At 40.4% G+C, this 23,776-nt stretch overlaps 1 protein-coding gene across 1 annotated transcript; it reads left to right on the top strand.

Annotated features, from left to right (window-relative positions):
- The first annotated feature begins 16,733 nt into the window (after positions 1-16,733).
- On the top strand, positions 16,734-18,717 carry LOC100702027 (granzyme B(G,H)). The gene is made up of 5 exons (XM_003451876.5): positions 16,734-17,171; positions 17,258-17,417; positions 17,714-17,846; positions 18,054-18,326; positions 18,442-18,717. Exons 1-5 carry the CDS (start codon positions 17,114-17,116, stop codon positions 18,619-18,621), a joined length of 804 nt encoding a protein of 267 aa, XP_003451924.1. The 5' UTR covers positions 16,734-17,113; the 3' UTR covers positions 18,622-18,717.
- Positions 18,718-23,776: the final 5,059 nt, after the last annotated feature.

Here is a 23,776-nt window from a genome sequence, read left to right as displayed (position 1 = left end):
TTCCTGGCTGAAGATCAGTCTAACATTATGTGAGTAGTAATCATCAAAGTAGTAACTATTAGCATACAGTAATAGGTGTTGGAGGAATGGTTTTTATAATTGTTCCTTTTTTGTGAAAGCAGAAATACAACACTAAGAAAACATCTAAAATTCACAGAAAAAATGTATAATTGCACTTAATTGTATTTAAAGTAGGTTACAGTAACATACTGATAAACTGTCACGGTGCTGGGTCTGTGACCCAGGGTTTTATGTTTGTTGGTTAATTTATATTCTTTGATTATTGTTACTTTCGTTCTCTTTATTGTGTTCCGCTTGTGTTATTCTTAGTTCCTAGGATTTAGGTTTCTGTTACTTTGCTTTCCCCGTGTTCCTCGTGTAGTCACTTGTCTGTTCCCTCTGTCCCCCCAATCAGTTATGTCTCTATGTCTCAGTGTCAAGTCGGCGTCTTTGTGAACGTCTCTTGTTTCCTCTTTTTCTTTGATAGTCTCGTGTCCTGTGTTCAGTGTTTTAAGTGTTGCTTCCCCTTTGTCTTGTCATGTTTGATTAGTCCCAGCTGTGCTCTCCTCCTGTTTCCCATCCCCTCGTTACTCCCTGGTATATTTAAGCCCTGTGTTTTCCTCACATTGTACCTCCTCGTGTGTTGTAAATCTGGTTGTGTTTCTGGTTTCAAAGTGGTTTAGTTTAGATTTCATGTTCAGGGTCTTAGTTTGTTTCTATGAAAGATTCTCCCATTTTAAGTTCACTCTTTGTGTTCGAGTCCTGCGTATAATAATGAATTATATTCTAAAATGGTTGGTTTTTAGTGGCTTTCTTGTGAGGACCATATATCTTTAAATAAAATAGCTTTTATTGAATTCAGAAAAACAAGTCTACAAATATAATAACAAAAAGAATGATGAAAGCTGAATTAAAAGGTTAGAGCACATGGTTTGAAGTGAATCTTCAGGAGAATAAATATATTAATGGAAAAAATCAAGGTGGTGCTTGTAATTAATTTCCATTCACTTTGTTTATGTAGTACCAAATCACAACAATAATATATTGTAATGTAAAAACCCCGAAACCTTATAAAAAAAAAAAAAAAATAGAACCTAATCAATAAACAATCCCTTGGTGACAGTGGGAAGGGAAAACGTCTTGTTAACCCTGTTAACAAGAAGAAACCTCCAGCGGAGTCTGGATGAGGAAGAGCTAATTGTTTGCTGTGAGCAGCTGAGAGATAAGAAGAAAGTGAAAAGAAAAGAAAGAAAGCACAGGGAGATTGGATTATCTGTTTAGCTTACCTGTTTTATTAATAAAATGGACATAGCAGGATTTGACCCTTATTAAAGCTTTCCTCTAAATTGGTTGTTAAAGGTTTCTTCATTTGTCACTCTAACTTCTCTATGTGCCACATTGTAGTCAAAGTTGCTGGCGTCTAAACCTCTGCCCGCCACACAGATGTACCCAACACTTTCCTGCTGAGTGGATGGACTCAGTCACTTTTTTGTGATCACATTAACAAAAACATGAAGTTTATTTTTTCTAAAACTTTGTCATAAAATGTATAAGAAAGGAGGATTATCAGCGTTGAGCTCATTGACATGACTTGTAATTGACAAGCTGAGCAAACTGTCACTGTCAAACCCAGACCCCCTAATCATGACTATTTTTTTTTTGTTTGTTTCCTTTTTTTGTTTTTTGGGGGGTTTTTTGCAACTGGTGACAGTGATCATGTTGAAATTTCAAAAGAAGATTTCAGAAAACTGTGGTAGTTACATCCGCTTTTTATGCCATCTGTTTTACCACAATGGTTCCATGTCAGTTATTCATCAGGCCAGAGATGTATCCACAATGCATCTGTGCAAAAACCCTAAAAAAAACATCCATCCTTAACGTCCTTCACACCCACCTTAAATTAATTTGATGTGGCTCCATGTATAGCAGTATGCATGAAAAAATTTGAACACAGAGAAAATTCAATAGCAAAAACTCTAAATGCCCATTCCCTTTTCCAGCACAAGTCACTATTTCCACACCCCGCAAAAAAATTATTCATTGGATGAATGTAATTTTATCTTGCCACTTATATTCCATCGAAACAAATCATGTTATATTAATCCATCTTGAATGTGTTGTTTCAACACGATGTATGTTTGTAAGTTTAACATAATAGTAACATTAACATTAAATTAAGCCGACTTTTATTCAATCAACATCTTTGTACCATGTTAGTCTAATTACATTTATTTAATTTCATGTTATATTGTTTAAACACTTTGGCACATCAAAATCAGTCTTGTTACATGACCTAGTAAAATATTTGTTTGTTACACCAGTCATAATCTTGTTGAATGAACAAATGTAACTTATATCTGTAGTACATGTTGTATTCATATTACATAATGTTCAACAAAAATTCAACGGATTTACAGAAACTTCCAATCCACCCATCTTCTTATCTATCTGGGCTCCAGAAGTGATAGGGTAAGAGGGGCAGGGTACATGCTGGAGAGGTCGCCAGTCTACCAGATAGAGTCAAACAACCATTTGCACTTTAACACCTTTGAATAATTTAGAATCACCAGTTACCCTTACCCTAATATCTGCATGACGTTTAACTGTGGAGGAAACCAGAGTACGCAGAGAGAACCCATTGCAAACTTGGCCAGATTGTGGATTTGAACCCAGGACCTTCTTGCTCTGAAGCAACAGCACGACCCACCATGACATTGAGCTGTTAATACAGACTTAACAAAAGTAGGAAACCTATGCTTGATGCAGAATTTTCTTTGTTTTTGTCCTTGACAAGTTAAACCATAATAAATAGTAACAGCATACACGTGGTGTGTGTGTGTGTGTGTGTGTGTGTGTGTGTGTGGTTGTCTGCCTCTTATAACCCCAGTGATTTTCCTGTGGTTTGAAATCTCGTGTGATCTTGTGAATTTCGTGAGTCCAGGCAACTAACCACTCTTCCTAGATTGTGTCATGTCATCTGAACAAGAACAAAATTGTTGAATTTCATGCAGGTCCAACATGATTTAATTGCGTTCACCATATAAACATGAAATTATTTTGTTCAAATGACAAGTTAGACTTTTGTAAATGTAACAACCACCCAATTTCCTTTTTTGAGTGCAGAAGATACCAGTGAGATCATGTGACCACAATTCCCATTCATCAGTTTGTTCACACTGTTATCATAATGTTTATGTTTATTAAGTGTCACAGTTTGATGCTGATCTGATGCCCGTGTCGATGAGCTCTTGGACCGACATTTTGTCTCTACACTTGATTTAACCAAGGGCCACTGGCAGATTCCCAAGAGTCTTCTTCACAACGTGCGGTGTTTACGAATTTATCATACTTCTGTTCTTGTTCGGAGCACCAGCCACCTTCCAATGCCACATGGAATGGGTGCTGCATGTACATGTGGCTTATGCTGCTTTATTAGGAGGACGTTATCATCCACAGCGACACCTGGGTGGGGCATGTGCAGCGAGTGGCCGCACTACTGGAGTCCCTGGGCCATGCTGGACTTAAACCTAATTTGAAGAAGTTCGCAGTTAGACAGAGAGAGGGACTGTATCTGGGATATCTGGTGCTCTCGTAGATGGATACAACAGCAGCCATCATATCCTGCCCACCTCGAATGGCCAAAAAGGAGGTGAGGTGGTACTTGGGGCTGGCTGACCTGAGCAGCCCCTTGACTGATCTCACCCTAAAGGGTGCCCCAGATCTGGTGCAGTGGACGGAGCAGTCCCAGGATGCATTCGTGCAGGTTAAGAAGGCTCTCTGTAGGGAACCCCTTCCCCCTCCCTTTTATTCTGCAGAGAGACTCCTCGAACAGAGGGGGCCGTTTTGCCCCCGCAGGTAAGGGGGGGGGGCACCACCCTGTGGTGTATATCAGAAGGACACTGTTGGAGGAGACGCTTGGTTCTGTGCGGTGAAGAAGTAGTTCCTGGCCATCCAATGGACAGTCGACTCTCTTCGCTATTAGGATGCCAATGCCTGGATTGCCCAGTGGTATGTGGGTCTCCAGCCTTTTAAATTTAAGGTGGTGCATAGGCCGGGGGCACAGATGGTCAAGGCTGATTTCATCTTCTGCTCACAGAGGTGGGGTGTGGAGTGGGCTAGCCCACATGGCTCCCTACCCTGAGTTGGGTAATGGGCAGAATGGAGAAAGCAATATTATCAGTTTTAAGCTCATTGACTAATGGCGTGTATTTGACAAGTTTAGCAAACTGTTTCACTGTCAAACTCAGACCTCCTTATCAAGTCTTTTTTTGTTTTTGTTTTTTAGAAACCAGCATGGTGACAGTGATAGTTTTGAAATTTCCAAAGAAGATTTCAGAAACCTGCGGTAGTTACAATCACTTTTCATGGTGTCTTTGTTTAGCACAGTTGTTTCCTGACAGATTTTCATCAGGTGTATGCACAATGGATCTTAGCAAAAACCCTGAAAAATATCAATAAAAAATTTAAAACCATTCACAGCCACCTTAAATTAATTTGATGTGGTTATATGTCTAGCGGTGTACATGAAAACTGAGAGAACACAAGAGAGAACAGTCAACAGCAAATCCTCTAAATGCCCATTCCCTTTTCCAGCAAATGTCACTATTTCCACACCCCACTAATTAGAAGAAACCAATCAGATCATGTGACATTCGAGTGTTATCAGTTTGTTCACACTGTTTTCATGATGTTTAATGCGCTACTCTGTATGTTTAAACATTTTATACTGCCCTCTTGTAGATATATAGCATGAGCCCTCCTGCTTATCTCTAGAAGAATGGAGGTGATGGCTAAGTAGGAAAAAATAGTCGTAATTCTTTTTTGAATGGAAGGTTTCAAGGACAGAGCTGAAGGTATAGGCTCATGAGATGGGGCAACACATAAGAGCTGTGGAATGTTTTTGTCTACCCCTGTATTTAAAGAAGCGCTGTTTTCATCTTCAGAGACAGCAACATGGGCGTCTAACCAGGCTGCTTTCTCTCCATGCTGTAGCATGTGATTAAACCAGATCAAAAGATGCTCATCAAGCATTTGCAGTTCATTTAAAAAACTTCCATGACAATCCTTTGTAATATTTCCAGTTACATCATTAATAATTTTGCTTTTGTTTCCCATGTCCTGTCCAAAAATGTGGAGCTACCTGCAAAAACAAACAAAAAAAATTCCACACAACTCATGCTCATAACTGTCTCACAGATGTGACGTTATGAACAGCTACTTTCAGTACAATTAATGTGCTGTATCATATCGATCTAATAGACAGTGGGAAGGAAAAACTCCCTTTTAACAAGAAGAAAGCTCCAGCAGAGCCTGGATCATGGAGGGCCAATTATTAGGTGCCAACAGTAATAGGTGTTGTAAGAATGGTTTTTAGAACTGCTCTTTTTTTTGTGAAAGCAGAAATACCTCATGAAAGAAACACCTAAAATTCACAGAAAAATTCTCTAATTGTACTTCAAGTAGGTTACAATAGTGAATTATATTCTAAAATGGTTTGTTTTTAGTGGCTCTCTTGTGAGGACGATATATCCAAAAGCAGCTTTTATTGAGTTCAGAAAAGCAAGTCTACAAATATAATAACAAAAAGAAAGATGAAAGCTGAATTAAAAAGTTTGAGCACGTAGTTTGGTCTGATCTTCAAGGGAATAAATATATTAATGGAAAAATCAAGGTGGTGCTGTGGAATTCTCTACTCCCAGATAAAGGAAACATTGGTTCTCTCCCCCCAGTTTAAATCTCAACTCAAAACCCATCTGTTCAAATCTGCATATTCACTGTGAACCCACTGTTTGTTAATTTTATGTTGTGCTTTTGTTTTATTGTTTTTCATTGTATCATTGTTCTATTATGTGTTCTTATCTGTTGTACAGTGTCCTTGGGTGTCTTGAAAGGCGCTTTATAAATACAATTTATTATAATTATTATTATAAATTGAAGAAAGTGGAAACGGCTGTGAGTGTGGGGACTGGTAACAAATGTGTCCAGAATGGAATGAAAGGGAAACCAGAGGTGTTCAGTATATAGAGATTCAAGATTCTTTATTTGTCACATGCATAGTTATACAAGTATAACACACAGTGAAATGTAACCTGACATGCTCCTCGACTTGTGCAAAAGGGGGGAGAGAGGAAGAACATTATATATAATATACATTAGGTGAATGTGCAGTAGTAGCATTGTATGCAGCAAGCAGGTTAATTCTGTACATATAGACAGTGGGAATAAAAAACTCCCTTTTAACAAGAAGAAACTCCAGCGGAGCCTGGATGAGGAAGAGCTAATTACTTCCTGTGAGCAGCTGAGAGATAAGAAACTGAAAAGAAAAGAAAAAAGCACGGGGAGATTGGATAATCTGTTCAACTTGCCTGTTTTATTAAACTGAGCATAGCAGGATTTGACCCTTATTAATGCTTTCCTCTAAATTGCTTATTAAAGGTTTCTTCATATGCCACTCTAACTCCTCTATGTCCCACATTTTGGTCAAAGCGGTTAGTAAGAAAAACTTAATCTGTTAACAATACCACAGAGGTTACTTAAGGTTACTTGGTAATGCTAGCTCTGTTTCCACAAATCCACAGATTGTAACTGATTTCAAAGCAGTGAATCAGAGCCAGCAGCATCTTGTTGAGTCCTTGGGCCTCAGAGTATATATACATATCTGAAGTATAGTAAACTAAGTATACAATGCTTCAGATGTTATAAAACATCTGTCAGAGCACTGTTAAGCCAACCATTCCTTTACTGTTAACTAGCAATGACTTCATAAACTTTTTCACAAATAATATTTTAACAATTAGGTAAAAAAAAATACCCCAATCGGCTATGTACCACAGGCCTTCAAGCTGGCTGTAGTTAAACCTTTACTTAAGATAAGATAAGATAAGATAACCTTTATTAGTCCCACACGTGGGAAATTTGTTTAGTCACAGCAGGAAGTGGACAGTGCAAAAGTTGTGAAGGAAAAATTAGAATGAAATAAGATAAGAATAAATACAGTACACAACTGTACAGAATAGAATAAAATAAAATACTACATACAGTAGAATAAAATAGAATAAAATATACAATAAGATAAGAATAGAATACAAATGCTATATACAACTGAGTAAAAATACAACGATGCCAGAAAGGTTTATTGCACATTAGTATTATTGCACATGTGTGGATGTGTGTGTTAGATCAGTCAAGGTCTTTATTGTGGAGTCTGACAGCAGTGGGGAGGAAAGACCTGCGAAATCTCTCCGTCCCACACCGTGGGTGCCGCAGTCTCCCACTGAAGGAGCTGCTCAGTGCTGTCAGAGTCTCATGCATGCTTAAAAAGCATCTCTAGACCCAGCAGTCTTAGCTAATTATAGGCCAATCTCCAACCTTCCTTTCATATCAAAAATCCTTGAAAGAGTAGTTGTCAAACAGCTAACAGATCATCTGCAGAGGAATGGCTTATTTGAAGAGTTTCAGTCAGGTTTCAGAGCTCATCACAGCACAGAAACAGCTTTAGTGAAGGTTACAAATGATCTTCTTATGGCCTCTGACAGTGGACTCATCTCTGTGCTTGTCCTGCTAGACCTCAGTGCTGCGTTCGATACTGTTGACCATAATATCCTATTAGAGCGATTAGAACATGCTGTAGGTATTACAGGTACTGCACTGCAGTGGTTTGTATCATATCTATCTAATAGACTCCAATTTGTACATGTAAATGGAGAGTCCTCTTCACCCACTAAGGTCAATTATGGAGTTCCACAGGGTTCAGTGCTAGGACCAATTCTGTTTACATTATACATGCTTCCCTTAGGCAGCATCATTAGAAGACATAGCATAAATTTTCACTGCAATGTAGATGACACGCAGCTCTATCTGTCCATGAAGCCAGGTAACACACACCAATTAGTTAAACTGCAGGAATGTCTTAAAGACATAAAGACCTGGATGGCCGCTAACTTTCTGCTTCTTAATTCAGATCAAACTGAGGTTATTGTACTCGGCCCTGAAAATCTTAGAAATATGGTATCTAAGCAGATTCTTACTCTGGATGGCATTACCTTGGCCTCCAGTAATGCTGTGAGGAACCTTGGAGTCATTTTTGACCAGGACATGTCCTTCAACGCACATATTAAACAAATATGTAAGACTGCTTTCTTCCATTTGCGCAACATCTCTAAAATTAGAAATATCCTGTCTCAGAGTGACGCTGAAAAACTAGTTCATGCATTCATCACTTCCAGGCTGGACTACTGTAATTCATTGTTATCAGGTTGTCCTAAAAACTCGCTGAAAACCCTTCAGTTAATCCAAAATGCTGCAGCAAGAGTCCTGACAGGGACTAGAAAGAGAGAGCAGATTTCTCCTGTTTTGGCTTCCCTTCATTGGCTTCCTGTTAAATCCAGAATTGAATTCAAAATCCTGCTCCTCACATACAAGGTCTTAAATAATCAGGCCCCATCTTATCTTAATGACCTTGTAGTACCATATCACCCTATTAGAGCACTTCGCTTTCGCACTGCAGGCTTACTTGTTGTTCCTAGAGTATTTAAAAGTAGAATGGGAGGGAGAGCCTTCAGTTTTCAGGCCCCTCTTCTGTGGAACCAGCTTCCAGTTTGGATTCGGGAGACAGACACTATCTCTACTTTTAAGATTATGCTTAAAACTTTCCTTTTTGCTAAAGCATATAGTTAGGGCTGGACCAGGTGACCCTGAATCCTCCCTTAGTTATGCTGCAATAGACGTAGGCTGCTGGGGGATTCCCATGATGCATTGAGTTTTTACTTTTGAGTCACCTTTCTCACTCAACATGTGTTAATAGACCTCTCTGCATCGAATCGTACTTGTTATTAATGTCTGTCTCTCTTCCACAGCATGTCTTTATCCTGTTTTCCTTCTCTCACCCCAACCGGCCACAGCAGATGGCCCCGCCCCTCCCTGAGCCTGGTTCTGCTGGAGGTTTCTTCCTGTTAAAAGGGAGTTTTTCCTTCCCACTGTTGCTTGCTCATAGGGGGTCATATGATTGTTGTGTTTTTCTCTGTGTGTATCATTGTAGGGTCTACCTTACAATATAAAGCGCCTTGAAGTGACTGTTCTGATTTGGCACTATATAAATAAATTTGAATTGCGTTGGATATGTAGCACCCTGTAAGCTAAACATAGCTTTTTTATCGATCTAAATAGCTTACAGGCTAGAAAAAAATAAAGTTCCATTGATTTTGCTATTGCTGCTAGCTCCCAGAAGATTGCCCCCATCCACATTGTTACCAGCTTTCTGCCTGGCAGGACTCCAGCTTAGTTGCTGGCCTCCAACCCTCCACCTGCCAAACAGATTTACCTAACACTGTCCTGCTAAGTGGATGGACTCGGTCCCATTTATCTGATCATATTGAAAAAAAACATGAAGTTTATTTGATAAAACTTTGTCATGAAGTGTATAAGAAAGAAGGATTGTCACTGTTGAGCTCATTGGCATGACTTGTAATTGACAAGTTGAGTAAACAGTTTCACTCCTCGTTGCAACCCTTTTTTCTTTATTCTTTGGTTTTTTTTGCAACCAGGATGGTGACAGTGATCATGTTGAAATTTCCAAAGAAGATTTCAGAAAACTGTGGTAGTTACATTCACTTTTTATGCCATCTGTTTTACCACAATGGTTCCATGTCAGTTATTCATCAGACCAGAGATGTATCCACAATGCATCTGCGCAAAAACCCTAAAAAAACATCCATCCTTAAATCAATTTGAAGTGGCTCCATGTATAGCAGTATGCATGAAAAAATTTGAACACAGAGAAAATTCAATAGCAAAAGCTCTAAATGCCCATTCCCTCTTCCAGCAAAAGTCACTATTTCCACACCCCACTTATCAGAAGATACCAGTGAGATCATGTGACATTCAACTCACATTGATCAGTTTGTTCACACTGTTATCATAATGTTTCATGCACCACTCTGTATCTGTGTATGTGTATTAAGTGTCACAGTTTGATGCCGATCTGATGCCCGCGTCAATGAGCTCTTGGACCGACATTTTGTCTCTAAACTTGATTTAACCAAGGGCTACTGGCAGACTCCCAAGAGTCCAATGGAAAAAAAAACGGCCTTCTTCACAACGTACGGTGTTTACGAAATTATCACACTTCTGTTCGGCTTGCTCAGAGCACCAGCCACCTTCCAACGCCACATGGAATGGGTGCTGCATGTACATGTGGCTTATGCTGCTTTATTAGGATGACGTTATCATCCACAGCGACACCTGGGTGCGGCATGTGCAACGAGTAGCCGCACTACTGGAGTCGCTGGGCCAGGCTGGACTTAAACCTGGCACAGGTGGGGCGATCGTGGCTCAAGAATTGGCAGTTCGTCTTGTCATCGGAAGGTTGCCGGTTCGAGCCCTGGCTCCGACAGTCTCGGTTGTTGTGTCATTGGGCAAGACACTTCACCCATTGCCTACTGATGTTGGTCAGAGGGCCCAGTGGCGCCAGTGTCCGGCAGCCTCGCCTCTTCAGTGTGCCCCAGGGCAGCTGTGGCTACAATGTAGCTTGCCATCCCCGGTGTATGAATGTGTGTGTGGATGACTGAATGTAGTGTAAAGTGCTTTGGGGTCCATAGGGACTAAGTAAAGTGCTATAGTCCTCACAGCTGTGGATGAAAATGAAGTTTTTTAAATGCAAGAATATAACTATTAGGATTCAAATAATATTGATGTGACAGTGTTCAAAAAGTGTTGGGTGACAGTGTTGGGTGTGGTATGTTAGAGTGACACACTACTGTAATCACATTTCATTTTTCAGTAATTTAATGTGTGGGAATGAGGACCCAAAACGCAGACTCTGCGATGCAAACAGTGCACTTTATTTACAGTGAAGGCTGTAAACACAATAAATCCCCGTTGCTCCCTTGACTCCCGTGTGTGTGTGTGCTCCCCTCCGACGTCTGTGCTCGTGCTCCCAGCTGTTGTGTTCTCGCACACCCCGTGCGTGCTGCTGTTCAGGTCCACTCTTCCACCTGGGGGGAAAACCACAAAGAAACAGCCATCAACACCAACCCCGGCAGGTATACACAAACTGCACCGTCGTAAGCTCACACACACTAACTTGGGAAGACAACTCAATGATCCCGCGCCGGTGGGAGCTCCAACACTCTCCTAAGTAGCTCCCCCGACGAGCCCTGATCACCAACAGGTGTGTGGCAGGAACTTCAGGTGTGGCCAGTCCTCCTCCAGGGCCACACCCATCAGGCCTGCATGTGGCTTTGCTCCATCCTCCAGCCACACCCGCAGACACACACACGTACACACCCACACCCTGCCTATACATATGAGTGGAACACAGACTAACACAGCATTGTGCAGAAACACACACACACATCACCAAATAATAACGATGATAATAATAATAATAATAATGATAATAATAATAACGGTCCATCCTGCTCACGGACCCCCGAGTCCTCCAGAGCAGGGTCCGTGACAATTTCAGTTATAATTATACCATAATTTACTTTACAAAGGTTCTTCAGTTATTGACATGGCAGAAAAAAACAAAAGAAAAATTGTCACGGAGACACCCTTTTTTCTTCCTGCGCTATAATCAGCTGATTTCAGTTTACTTACCGGAGATGGGTGGTGGATAGGTTTCAGAAGAAGATGGAGGAGATATGGACATTCCTTTTATTTTATTACACAAAAGGACAACAGTGGCAAAGTGGAACCTGCATCCAGGATAGAAACAACTGCATTACGATGCTAAAACGACAAGCATCTGCACAAACAGCATGCTAATGCAAAGCTAGCCAAGAACCCAGATGGATGATAACCTCCCAATACCCAGCAAATAATTTTTGTCCTCTGTTAAGGACATGAGTCAGAGCCCTCTATGCCAAGCACTATATATTCTGATTTTATGACTCCTGCTGTACTGTCAAGGGACATCCTGGGCTTTCTTTTGATGCCACATTTATGAGGGCTGGGTTAATTGCAGTTTCCATATTTTATGGCCACAAGGAAGGTTATGTGATACATTTATTTTAGTAGACATTGTGATTCTGTTGCTTTGATTGAAATTGAAAAAAAAGTAAGCGATACTTTTGTTCTGAATACTAGTGTCACTTTTGTGCGGAAGAAACATTTTTGAAAAAGCATTTCCTAACGACACCATGAAAAACAGTAAAGAAGGAAAAAAAAAAAGCCACCTCTTTCCTATTGGCGGGAAAAATATACCATGTCAACCAATAAAAAAATGGCAACAGATCAACATCCGAGATCTCTGTCCAGAAGAGCCCAGTCCTAGACATCTAAGATACTGCACAGGACCCTCAAGATCCCAGGCTTCTGGTAAAAAAAAACAAAAAACAAAAAAAAAAAACAAGTTTGAAGGATAAAGATCACCTGCAGTGGAGAGAAGGGAATTTTTTATTATTATTTTTTTATATACGATATCTTCTACCTGACCTGTTGTCCTAGTTCCCCCTTGCCATACTATTTGTGTTCCACCTCTTCGATCTCCAGTTCCTAGCTGTTCCTTCTTCTGATAGGTGGTACACTGTTATTTCGCTGTCAATGTGGATGCTGGGAATCAAAGATTCCATAGGTCCCACATCCTCTTCATGTAACCCCTTCCTTTGGTAGTTACTTGCTCAGTGGTCACGGTCGGTATGGCTTCAGGTATCTGTGTCTCGCTCATCCAAGGTAGGCTTGGTATATCGAGGGGCCGTGCGAGGCTGGCTGGCAGGGCAGCTGCTGCCACTCAGTAATCAGACGCTCCATATTTCACTGACGCAGTGGCTTGAGAGAGGAGCTGAGTGTGGAGTGGAGAAGCAGCTGAAAAATATCATTCTTTAAGTGTGTGTGTGTGTGTGTGTGTGTGTGTGTGTGTGTGTGTGTGTGTGTGGGGGCTGCTTTTAACCATGTAAAGCACTTTGTGCTACAGTTTTTTTTTTGTATGAAAAGTGCTTTATAAATTGATTGATTGATTGATTGATTGAAAAGCAGCTGATCCTTCCTCGTCTCCTGCGTCTGCCACGCTGCCATCGGGTCCTGCTCGGTTTGCACGTCCACATCCTGTGCCAGCACCTCGTCAGCACTGGCCACTTTCCAGGCCATTAGCTGGGCTTCTTCGCCGTCATGGGTGGCCTTCTGAACTGTTTCGCTGCTGCCAGACCCGTGGCAGGCCTCCTGAAGGATGTTGCCAGCATCACCAGAACGGCCTCCAGAACTTCTCCGTCACCGCCGCTGGCATCGGGGTCGGCCTCCTGAACTGTTTCTACGCCACCACTGGATTTGCTTTGCCTGCACCGGCACTGCCTTCCACTTGGTCGGCCTCTAGAACTGTATCCATGCCACTGCTACTTTCCGCACAGGTGGCTCCCTGATCTGTTGAGTCACCGCCACTTTCTGCAAGGCCGGCCCTCTGAACTGTTTGACCCTGGGCTCCTGGCTGCCGACCTCCTGGTCGGCCACCTGAACTATATAGACTTCTGTGCTGTCGGACCCCAGCCCACCCAACTGAACTATGTTTTAAACGGTAATGGACATCTTGTTTGACTCCTAGGGCCCTGGTTTAGCTTTGGTCCGCAATCAGTCCTTTCTCACAAGACCACGGCTTGCCCCGCAAACCATGACAGTATGAGTCCTTTTCTGCCTCTCTTCAGTTTGGTGTCCCGGAGGGCTCAATTCTAGGGCATCTGCTTTTTTCATTATCTTTACAGCCCTTGGGAACCATCCTTAGAATGAATGGAATATCTTTTCATTGTTATGCTGGCAATTGCCAGATTTATCTGCCTTTTGAAGCAGAAAGCCTTCTCTATTAAACCACTTTTAGCATGTCTGGAAGACATTAGAACATTAGAGAGGCCCTTTCATCATCCACTTTTAAAACATGTGCTAAAACCCATTTTTGCTCTTTGGCTTATGACACAGTTTGACCCTCATTTTATTGTGTTAACGTAATCTAATGTGCTGATTTTATTGTTTTAAATGTAATTTTAATTCTCATTTTATATTTTTTATTTTATTTTTATTTTTTAACTTATTCAGAGTATCGTTTTTGGCATGTCGAGTGTACAGCACTTTGTTTTCAGCTGGGAGTTGTATCAAAGTGCTGTATAAATAAATTGCTTTTTTTGCTTGCTTGTATATTAACAACAACAATATCACTTTACGTGTTTACTCTTTCTCCAATATCACAGCTCTGTAAACATGACTCTTGATTAAAAAAAGAAAAATAAAATAAAACAAACAAATGTGAAAATCTTCAAGCAGTCAGCAGAACTCCCATCCTGAAGCAGTGTACATTATAGCTGGCGACTTCAACCAGACTTAAGGTCAGTATTCCCCAGATCTGAACAGCATATTAAATGTGCAACAGGCGGGAACAAACACACTCGATAAAACCTACAGCAACATCCAAAAAGGCTACAGAGCAACCCCTCTACCACATCTAGGTTTGTCAGACCACATGTCCATGCTGCTGATAGGAGTAGAGCCCCCCTCCTAACAGGAGTGTATGCATAACAGATCGAGCAGACACTATCTCTACTTTCAAGATTAGGCTTTCCTTTTTGCTAAAGTATATAGTTAGGTCTGGACCAGGTGATCCTGAATCCTCCCTTAGTTATGCTGCAATAGGCAAAGGCTACCGGGGGATTCCCATGATGCATTGAGTTTTTCCTTTCCAGTCACCTTTCTCACTCACTATGTGTTAATAGGCCTCTCTGCACTGAATCGCACCTATTATTAATCTCTGTCTCTCTTCCACAGCATGTCTTTATCCTGTCTTCCTTCTCTCACCCCAACCAGTTGCAGCAGATGGCCGCCCCTCCCTGAGCCTGGTTCTGCCGGATGTTTCTTCCTGTTAAAAGGGAGTTTTTCCTTCCCACTGTCGCCAAAGTGCTTGCTTAAAGGGGGTCATATGATTGTTGGGTTTTTCTCTGTATCTATTATTGTACGATCTTACTGTACATTATAAAGCACCTTGAGATGCTATATAAATAAAATTGAATTGAATTGAATTGAATTGAATTGAATTGAATTGCATGCTTTGAGGTGAAAGGACCAGAGGCAGCAGCAGCTAAAACATCGGAGGGCAGCTGCAGCCTAAGCCTCATGGTGCAGGAATCTGAGGTGAGACACACACTGAGGACAGTGAACCCCAGGAAGGCCGCCGTTCCAGATGTGGTAACTGGAAGGGTTCTAAAAGGTTAGGTTTGGCCAGATGTGGCCCTGGCCTCCGTCAGGTGGTGGGGGTGTGTAGCAGGGGCGTGGTCTCTGGCTCTGCTGCAGTGGAAGAGTTGTCCTGCAGGTTCGATGGGCAGTGCCAAGGTAGCTAAAAGGACAACTCCTGCCACTTTTTAATCAGACTCTCCATATTTCAGTGACGCAAAAAAACTAACATGAAACATAAAAACTGGAAAACACTGCCCACAACCACCAAATGGGTGGAGCTCTAAATACATCAAGCAGGAAACCTGGTTTTAAAAAAATTTAATTGTCAGAGCTCAACCAAATGGTTTTGCTCATCTCTGATAGGAAAGCAGTAATAATACCATACTGAAAGTGGGTTGAAATGTTTTTTTAAGATGAAACATGAAAACAGGACAAAGCTACCCACAACCAAATAGGTGGTGCTCTGATTGCAACAAACAGAAACCTGGTTTTAGAAAGAAAATACGCACACAAAATAAGAAAGAGATGTTCATTTCAGCATTTGTAACTGAACACAATCTGGAACCAAAGTATTTTTCAGCATATGTGTGATATTCTAAGATCCAAATTTATTATTTTCTATTTATAGTCATTTCAATAAGCTGAGAGAAGATTAGTCAGTCCATGAAAGGACCAAATGTCACTGATATCAGTGGCAACAGATCTGATGGAGTCATGAATCCAAATTTGAAATCTTTGGTTTAAATCATCCTCAATATAGAGGAAGTCAGGAGAGAGGTAAAATAATGAGTGTCTACATCCATCCATAAGAAATGGTGGTACATTTCAGCCAGTGGGGTTTTTATCCATCTTGCACTACCATCTGGAAAGCATCTGATTTACTCTTTCTCCAAGATCACAGCATGACAACATGACTCTTGATAATGAATGAATGAATGAATGAATGAATGAATGAATGAATGAAGCCTTTATTTGTCACTTGCAGTTGCCTGTAGTGAAAATGGACACCATACATATATTACACAAACATCACATTGGTAAGACAGGTCAGAATAGGTAGCAAAACAATGAAAATACACAAAATCTGGGACAGGAGGAGGAAAAAAAAGGACTCTACTCAGACTGGGCTCCACTAGGAGAGCAGCTTGAGGTCAGTAAAAAAAAACACCTCAGCACATAAAGCACATTAATCTAAACATTTTTACACCATCAAAAGACATGACAAGCAACGGGGTGGGGGTCTGGAGTAAGCCGGTGTAGACAAACAGCCATCACTTCCTGCTGCCATCCTACTACAGCGCTAGTATGACCTGTCGCCTACGTCAGCTGGGAGAAGCTTCTGAGGTTTTTTTGTTTGTTTGTTTGTTTGTTTGTTTTGGTGGTGGGGGGGGGGGTGTCTGTGTCAATTACATGCATGTGTGTGTATCCCGTGTTCAGCTGAGAGAAGAGGTCAACAAGTCTCCAGTGAGCCCACTTGGCCGTGAAGGAGGGACAAAGAGCTCCAACAACAGTCTTGTTATCAGGGAACAATTTTTGTTGTTCCAGTCAGCTTCCACCTTGGCAGGCCTCCAGCTCATGCCAGTGGGAGTGCCATGAGTGAAGATGGTGGTTGTTTGGGTTTAGTATGAACAACTGCAAAATAAAATAAAACAAAAGTATCTGTTTGAGCCCTTCAGTTTAATTTTGGTTTTTCTAGTTCCAAGCTAAAGCATCTTGTCCACCCAAAGAAAAACAAAGGGAGCATTTCTCAGTAAGCAGAAGATTTAGCTGTAGTTTGTTTGAAATACTGTTAATGAGAAATGGGTGCACATATAACAGATGGTGATTGATAGGAGTTGCTGTGGAAAATTTCAAAAACACATTACTCACAGGAAGTGGTTAAAAGTCAGATGTTAGTTGGTACAAACTGCTTAAAAGGACTGACCCGTCGGTCTCAACATAACAGATCGAGCATTTCACCACCGAGATGTTTGCTCTGCAACAATCTGCGGTCATTTATGCGCTGACATTCCTCGGGCAAAATGGTAAGTTGCACCATGAATACTCGTGTGGAATATTAATATTTTTAAAATATTTTTTTATTAATTTTGTTTCCTCCTAATGCCATTAGTCCTCGGAAGTGAAATTATCGATGGCACAATAGTCCCCGACAACGAAATGCTGTATATGGCATCAGTGCAGGATTACAGAGGCAAGCATATTTGTGGAGGATTTCTTGTGTCTGAGAACTTTGTAATGACTGCTGCACACTGTGACGACCACCCCATCGTGTAAGTAATCATTCCTCCAAGGAAATTTCTTATTTATTTCTTATATATATAAATTCTCTCTCTATATATAGATATATGACATATATATATACATGACATGTATATTTAGTACTGTATAATGTAATAATGATAATTTAAGTTCTTCTCTTACAAACTAAAACCATAAAAAAAATTTGAATAAATTCAGTGAATACATAAAATTGAATTTAACTATAAAAATGTATTAATATTTTCATCATGTTGTTTATGTAACTGCAGAAAATCTACTGATGATCCAAGAATTATATTTTATTCAGGTATCCTACACACGTAGTTCTTGGTAACCACCATCTGAGGAGTGCTGATAAGCTCGTGATACAGATTGCCGAGAAATACAAACACTCAAATTATCAGGATGTTGACCATGGATACGACATCATGCTTTTAAAAGTAAGGTTTATCATTTTTGTTTTCTCACATCACACTGGAAGTTTTATATTTTGGAGTGTTTGAATTTACAATGTACTTATTGAAAAACAAATTACAATTGAGGTAAAAAGTGCTTACTTTAAAAAAAAAAAAAGATAGATGTTCTGTAACGCTGCTACATGGTTTTCACTCATTTTTAATCTTTACTCTTTAATTCTGTGCCTCTAGCTGTCTAGACCTGTCCAACCAAACAAAACAATTCAATTCATTCAACTTCCCTCCCATGAAATGACATTAAATGAAAATGAGAAGTGCCAAGTGGCTGGATGGGGTAAGATAACCACTCGCGGTAATGTTGTTGACGACCTGAGAGTGGTGGGTGTGTCGGTCATCAGCCCACAAAACTGCCAGAATGCTTGGACTCAACGTATTCCTGGATACATTCTTCCGACCAGTGTTATCTGTGCAGGTGGATACAAGACAACAAAAGGATTCTGTCAGGTATCTTTTCTGTCCTTTCCTTGAAAATTCATTGCTAACTGCTCTGTTGTTGAGGAATATATGAGCACTTTGCATTAAGTATCACATGAATAAAATACATACTTCCTCCTTACAGGGTGATTCTGGTGGCCCTCTGGTCTGGAAGGGAATGGCTGTCGGTATTGTTTCTTACAACAGAGCGATTCCTGAAACCAAGCTGGGAAACTGTAACTATCCGGATGTCCCCAATGGCTATACGGATATCTCAAAATACCTTAACTGGATCAGGAAGATTCTCCAGGGGAAAAAAAGTTAAATCTTACTCAAAGTTTTGCTTCAGCACACTGTAAGTGTGGAAGCTGTGCCTCTGTCAGCGTTTGCTCTCAATGCAGAATAAAGAAAATGTTTCAAATATTGTTTCTGTGCACGAATAATATTTTAGTTTGACTTTAAAACCTATCTATCTATCAAAATTCAGGTTTGCCATGGAAAATGAATTCTTTGCAATACTAATATCTGTAAACTAATTTTTCATTTCTACAGTACATTCATCCTGATTTTTGAGTACTATAAATACTAAAGACTAACAGAGGGTGTTTCATATACCACAGAGAATTACCTGATGTGGTTTTCAGTCAAATCTCTAATAAGTCAAAAAACTGAAGCCATGACATTTTAATACTAGAAACAGCTCTAACTACAGTAACACTACTTTTTAAATTTAATAGTAAGATCATGAACATTGAACATCCTGATGTCTTCTCTTGGTTGGCGTGTTGGATGCCTGCCCTCGCTTCCTTTTTCCTCCCACATTCTTCTGTTGTATGTCTTTGGTGACCCTGCCGGTTTGGTCTTCTTCTGTTTCCCTGTTGTTTATTATTAGGAGGAAAAATAAAATCTGCCTTCAGTAGCACCCAGAATACAACACTGCAGAACATGTTTGCTATAAATTTGTTACTGTTAGTATATTTCAGTTAAAAGTAGATATGTCACATCACTTTGATTCCTAAATAAACAGCAACTCTACATAATTAATTAGAATGTAACTGAACTGAGATCAGCCCTGAGATTCATGAGGTATTTGCTCCTTTATAAAATAACTAAAATCGTACTGAAAAACATTTTTATTAAACCGTCTCAGACACCTTTCTTCTGAGACTGTTCTTCCCCAGATGTCATTGCTGCCCCGTCAGGCACAGCCATCATTTTCTGTCTTCCTGCTCTGGTCTTCAGCTCCACCTCCACATGGTAATCGTCACTGATGCAGCGTGCCTTAGAGAGTAAATATAGTTGAATGACAACACCGATGCTGTCCCTTTCAATAAAATAGTCAAATCATTTCTATCTTTGAGCTCAGAAAACACATAAGTGAGTCTCACCTCCTCATCTGTCAGCTTAAACTCTTGCTGAAAGTTGAAAGACTTGGCCGAGTTGGGGACGATGGCGTTCAGCATGGTCTCACCATACACAACAATTCTGTTTGACAAAGAGAAGACACATAAAAAAAAGTTATGAAGTACTTTTTGTACACTTTACAGTGTGAAGCCGTGATAATTTTATCCCTTCATTTTTCTCTCAATTTTAAATTCCTTCATGTCCCTAACATTAGACGTTAGCTGTGAGAGGCACTCTAAAAAAAAACAAAAAACGGAATCTTCTTGAAAAATAATAAAGAACACTTTGGCCATGTTGCAGAGGCTTTGTGATGGTTCAGCTCACAAAAAGACCCATCAGCATACAGCTACCAGTGCTTATCATTTACAAACAGTCCTTCCCCACAAAGTAAAAATTGTACAAACAAATGTTTCACATAAATCAGTGATTCATGAACATTTTCCTATGTGAATTAGTTTATTGTTTCTTTTTGGGGATAGGTTAATTGATTAGTCTAAATTGCCCATAGGTGTGAATGCGGGAGTGAATGTGAGTGCGAATGGTTGTCTGTCCCTGTGTGTTAGCCCTGCGACAAACTGGCGACCTGTCCATGGTGTACCCCGCCTCTCGCCCTATGACAGCTGCAGGCTCCAGCGCCCCCCGCGACCCTGTAAAAGGATAAGCAGAAGCGAATGGACGGATGCACGGATGTTTCTTTCTCCTGGTTTTTGTTTCAGTGGTGAATATGCAGATTGTATGAAGAATAATATCTTCACTCAACTTTATTTACACAATTATTTGTACAAGCATCTTCCTCTTTTTGAGCTCTCATTCAATTCAATTTTATTTATACAGCGCCGAATCACAACAACAGTCCCCTCAAGGCGCTTTATATTGTAAGGTAGACCCTACAGTAATGCATACAGATTTACATAGCAGAATTAACGAGGAGGATCTGGCTGCAGCCACTGGGGAGCACCATATTGCGACCTCCATAGTAACCGGAAACACGTGACCTCCACAGTAGGCAGAAATACGTTCCTGCATGGATACAGTGGAAACCTTGCAAGTGGATCATAAGGTTGAGACAGAGTCTTTCATATATAATTTTGCCATTGATAATTTCATAATTCTAGGAGTCGTCTAATTTGCTTACACTGATTATGTTGGCATTTGTTAGCGTTACAACAACGGTCATACCCCCGAGGTATCTAAACTTTAGTAAGGAACGTGTACTTTCGACACATCTGGTTAGCATTTAGTGGTCAGTTTCAAACATATTTGTTTTTTGCTAATTATTAAACAAATTCCCTTCACTACTTTTCACTATCTGTAACATCAATGCACATTGTTCCATTTACTGCATATTGCACTTCATGTCTTTCCTTCCACCTACATCAACATTGTAAAGTTCGTCACAAAGAGATTTATACATTTATAAATACTAATATTTTCTTTCCATTCTGTTCTGCATTTTTATTGCCCAGATTTTAGTAAGCCTTTGTTAAATTGTCTGTTATATGTCAATAGATACGTATGTCACAAATAAAAGTGTCTTGTAAATTATGTTTTTGTAAAGAATTTTCTCCCCAAATTTCTTACATGCTAACTGTAACGTGTTATTTCTGCTAAAACCTGAACTTAAATGTGTATATGGTGTTTATCTGTTTTTCTCTCTGTTTTAGATGCACATATCAAATTGGAATTCTGCCTCCAAGCCAGAATTGCAGGAATGCACAACATGTTGCAGAAGACTCTTTCACTGCCCTCTGTGCCCCATTTTCAACCCTGCTGTCAGGGCAAAGATTCAGGAGCATATAAATGGACACATTAAAAATGCTTTGCCTTTCAAAGTTATGTTGGCATTAAATATACCTCATAGTTAAAGTTATAAATATGCACTTCTTTTCAGCACTTCTGCAGTCTCTTTGTTGCCTTAAAAGTTGCTATTCACAACTTTTCTCTCTTACAGACAAAATGATATGCCGGTGCAGGCTGCCATGTAGGACGACAGGACACTCTCACTGCACTGTCTGTAACATGACAATCACACAGCGTGGGGCAAGACATTTATTGTCAGCATTCTTCAATGCCAAGTCAGCCACCACTTTCTACTTTTTCTGCATAATCCATCATACAAACTGTAATCAAATGGAAACGTCTCTTTTTAAAACTTTAAACTTTAAATCTTTTAACTTTATGCATCAAGCAAAAATTAAATTATATGCAACATTCTCTGACTGGAAGAAATTTGTTTAACATTTAAACCTATTTTCTGCACATTCCAGCACATAAAATAAAATATTTTTTTGTGTTTACACTCACTCTTTCAAATAGATGAAAGTAAAACACAGCAGAAAATAAATAAAATCAAAGACTAGCGGTCCTGTCGCTCTATTTTCACCTGTAAAGCAGGACTGGGGTAGGCGGAGGTTTACCCTGGTGCAGGTGTGCCGCAGCGGTCAATGGAAGACTCCACGAGTTTGTCTGTGAATTTCACATTACATCGTAGCGCACTCGGTGCTTACTCGGAAGTTTGGGGGGTTTTTTCGCTGTAAAAAGAAGTTTTCTTCCCACGCACAACGGACGCTAATGTTTTTGTCACTTTTTATGGAATCAAACTCAAAATAAGGTCAGTACTTCCACGCTTTAAACGCTGCACGCTCATACTCTCTCCCACACTTGATATATTATCCATTGTTGATTTGCACACAGCTGTTGTCACGAATGTCGCACTTGCTTACGTCACTGTCATGAGACATTCTCGCAAAAAATCACGGTTTTAGTAACGCAGTAACGCAGCGTTCCTACGTGAAAGTAACGGTAATCTAATTACCGTTTTTGCAATAGTAATCCCTTACATTACTCGTTACTTGAAAAAGTAATCTGATTACAGCAACGCGTTACAAGTAACGCATTACAAGTTACAAGTAACGCATTACTGCCCATCTCTGGCCACCACTATCAGGACTGCTCCCCACTGAACTCTCCAAGGAGCCTCGTCATCTACCCGCTGCACTCTCGATGCCTTGCCTCCAGTATCTAAACCATTTTCTGAATCTTCAGTAGAACATTCATATCCTCTACCCTCTGTGCTAAATGAAACTGTGGCTTATGGAAGGCCCATGAAAATGAAATGCCCTCACTGTGGTCTTAGTCTTCTTAAAAAAAAAACCTTAAAGGCTCACATGATGAGGAGGTATTCAAACACAGTTTGCAGAGGCATAGAGCTCTTTTTAAAAGCATGTGGTGATGAGTAGGGACCAGTGTTGGGACTAACGCGTTATTAAGTAACGCGTTACAGTAACTACGTTATTATTGTGGTAACGAGCACGGTAACTAGTTATTATGCCAAAACCAGGAACGCGTTACTCGTTACTGGGATTTAGATAGGCTCGTTACTCGTTACTTCGTGTGGTGGATATCGCGGAGCTTCCACAGATTCAATAACATTAGCAAGTGGTGGAGGCCAGCAGGTGGATGAAGGAAAAGGGAGGCAAGAGGAGAGACCCGAAGCGGCCGCCGGTCCGCGTGTCAGGTGAACTGAACTTCAGGTAAGAAGTTATGACCTGCAGTCTATCGGAGTCAGATATAAACCAAGTTTAGGTGGAGTTTATTTTCGGTATGCTGACATTTTCGTACTGCGTGCTAGCTAGCATGACGGAGTTTCTATACAGCTGTGTGGGTGCTATGTTACTGATGTTGAACTTTATTTTGTTCATACGGTTAATTATTAGAGTTGCCAACCGTCCAGTAAAAAACAGAATCGTCTGGTATTCAGAGAAAATATTACGCGTTTCGTACTGAGGTGAAAAGGAACACAGTTTGTCCCGGACTTCAGCTACAATGAAAAAGACACAAAGCTGAAGCTGCACAGCTGCTTCTTCTTCTCTCATTCTCTCCTGTTTCTACTTCAATCATGAAACTGATCAATGATCAGCTGATCGGCTTTTCTCTCTTGTTTATTTATCGCCCACTTTGCGCCAGAAAGAGGAAACCAGCGGATGTCACATTAAACAACAGCAGCACGTTTAAGCTTGATCAGCTGTTGTTAGAATTTATTTAATATTAATTTCTAGTATCAGCTGATGTTTGCT

Source organism: Oreochromis niloticus, linkage group LG5 (genome assembly GCF_001858045.2).
Source record: "Oreochromis niloticus isolate F11D_XX linkage group LG5, O_niloticus_UMD_NMBU, whole genome shotgun sequence".
Classification (NCBI taxonomy): domain Eukaryota; kingdom Metazoa; phylum Chordata; class Actinopteri; order Cichliformes; family Cichlidae; genus Oreochromis; species Oreochromis niloticus.
This window is presented reverse-complemented; position numbering and strand designations above follow the sequence as displayed.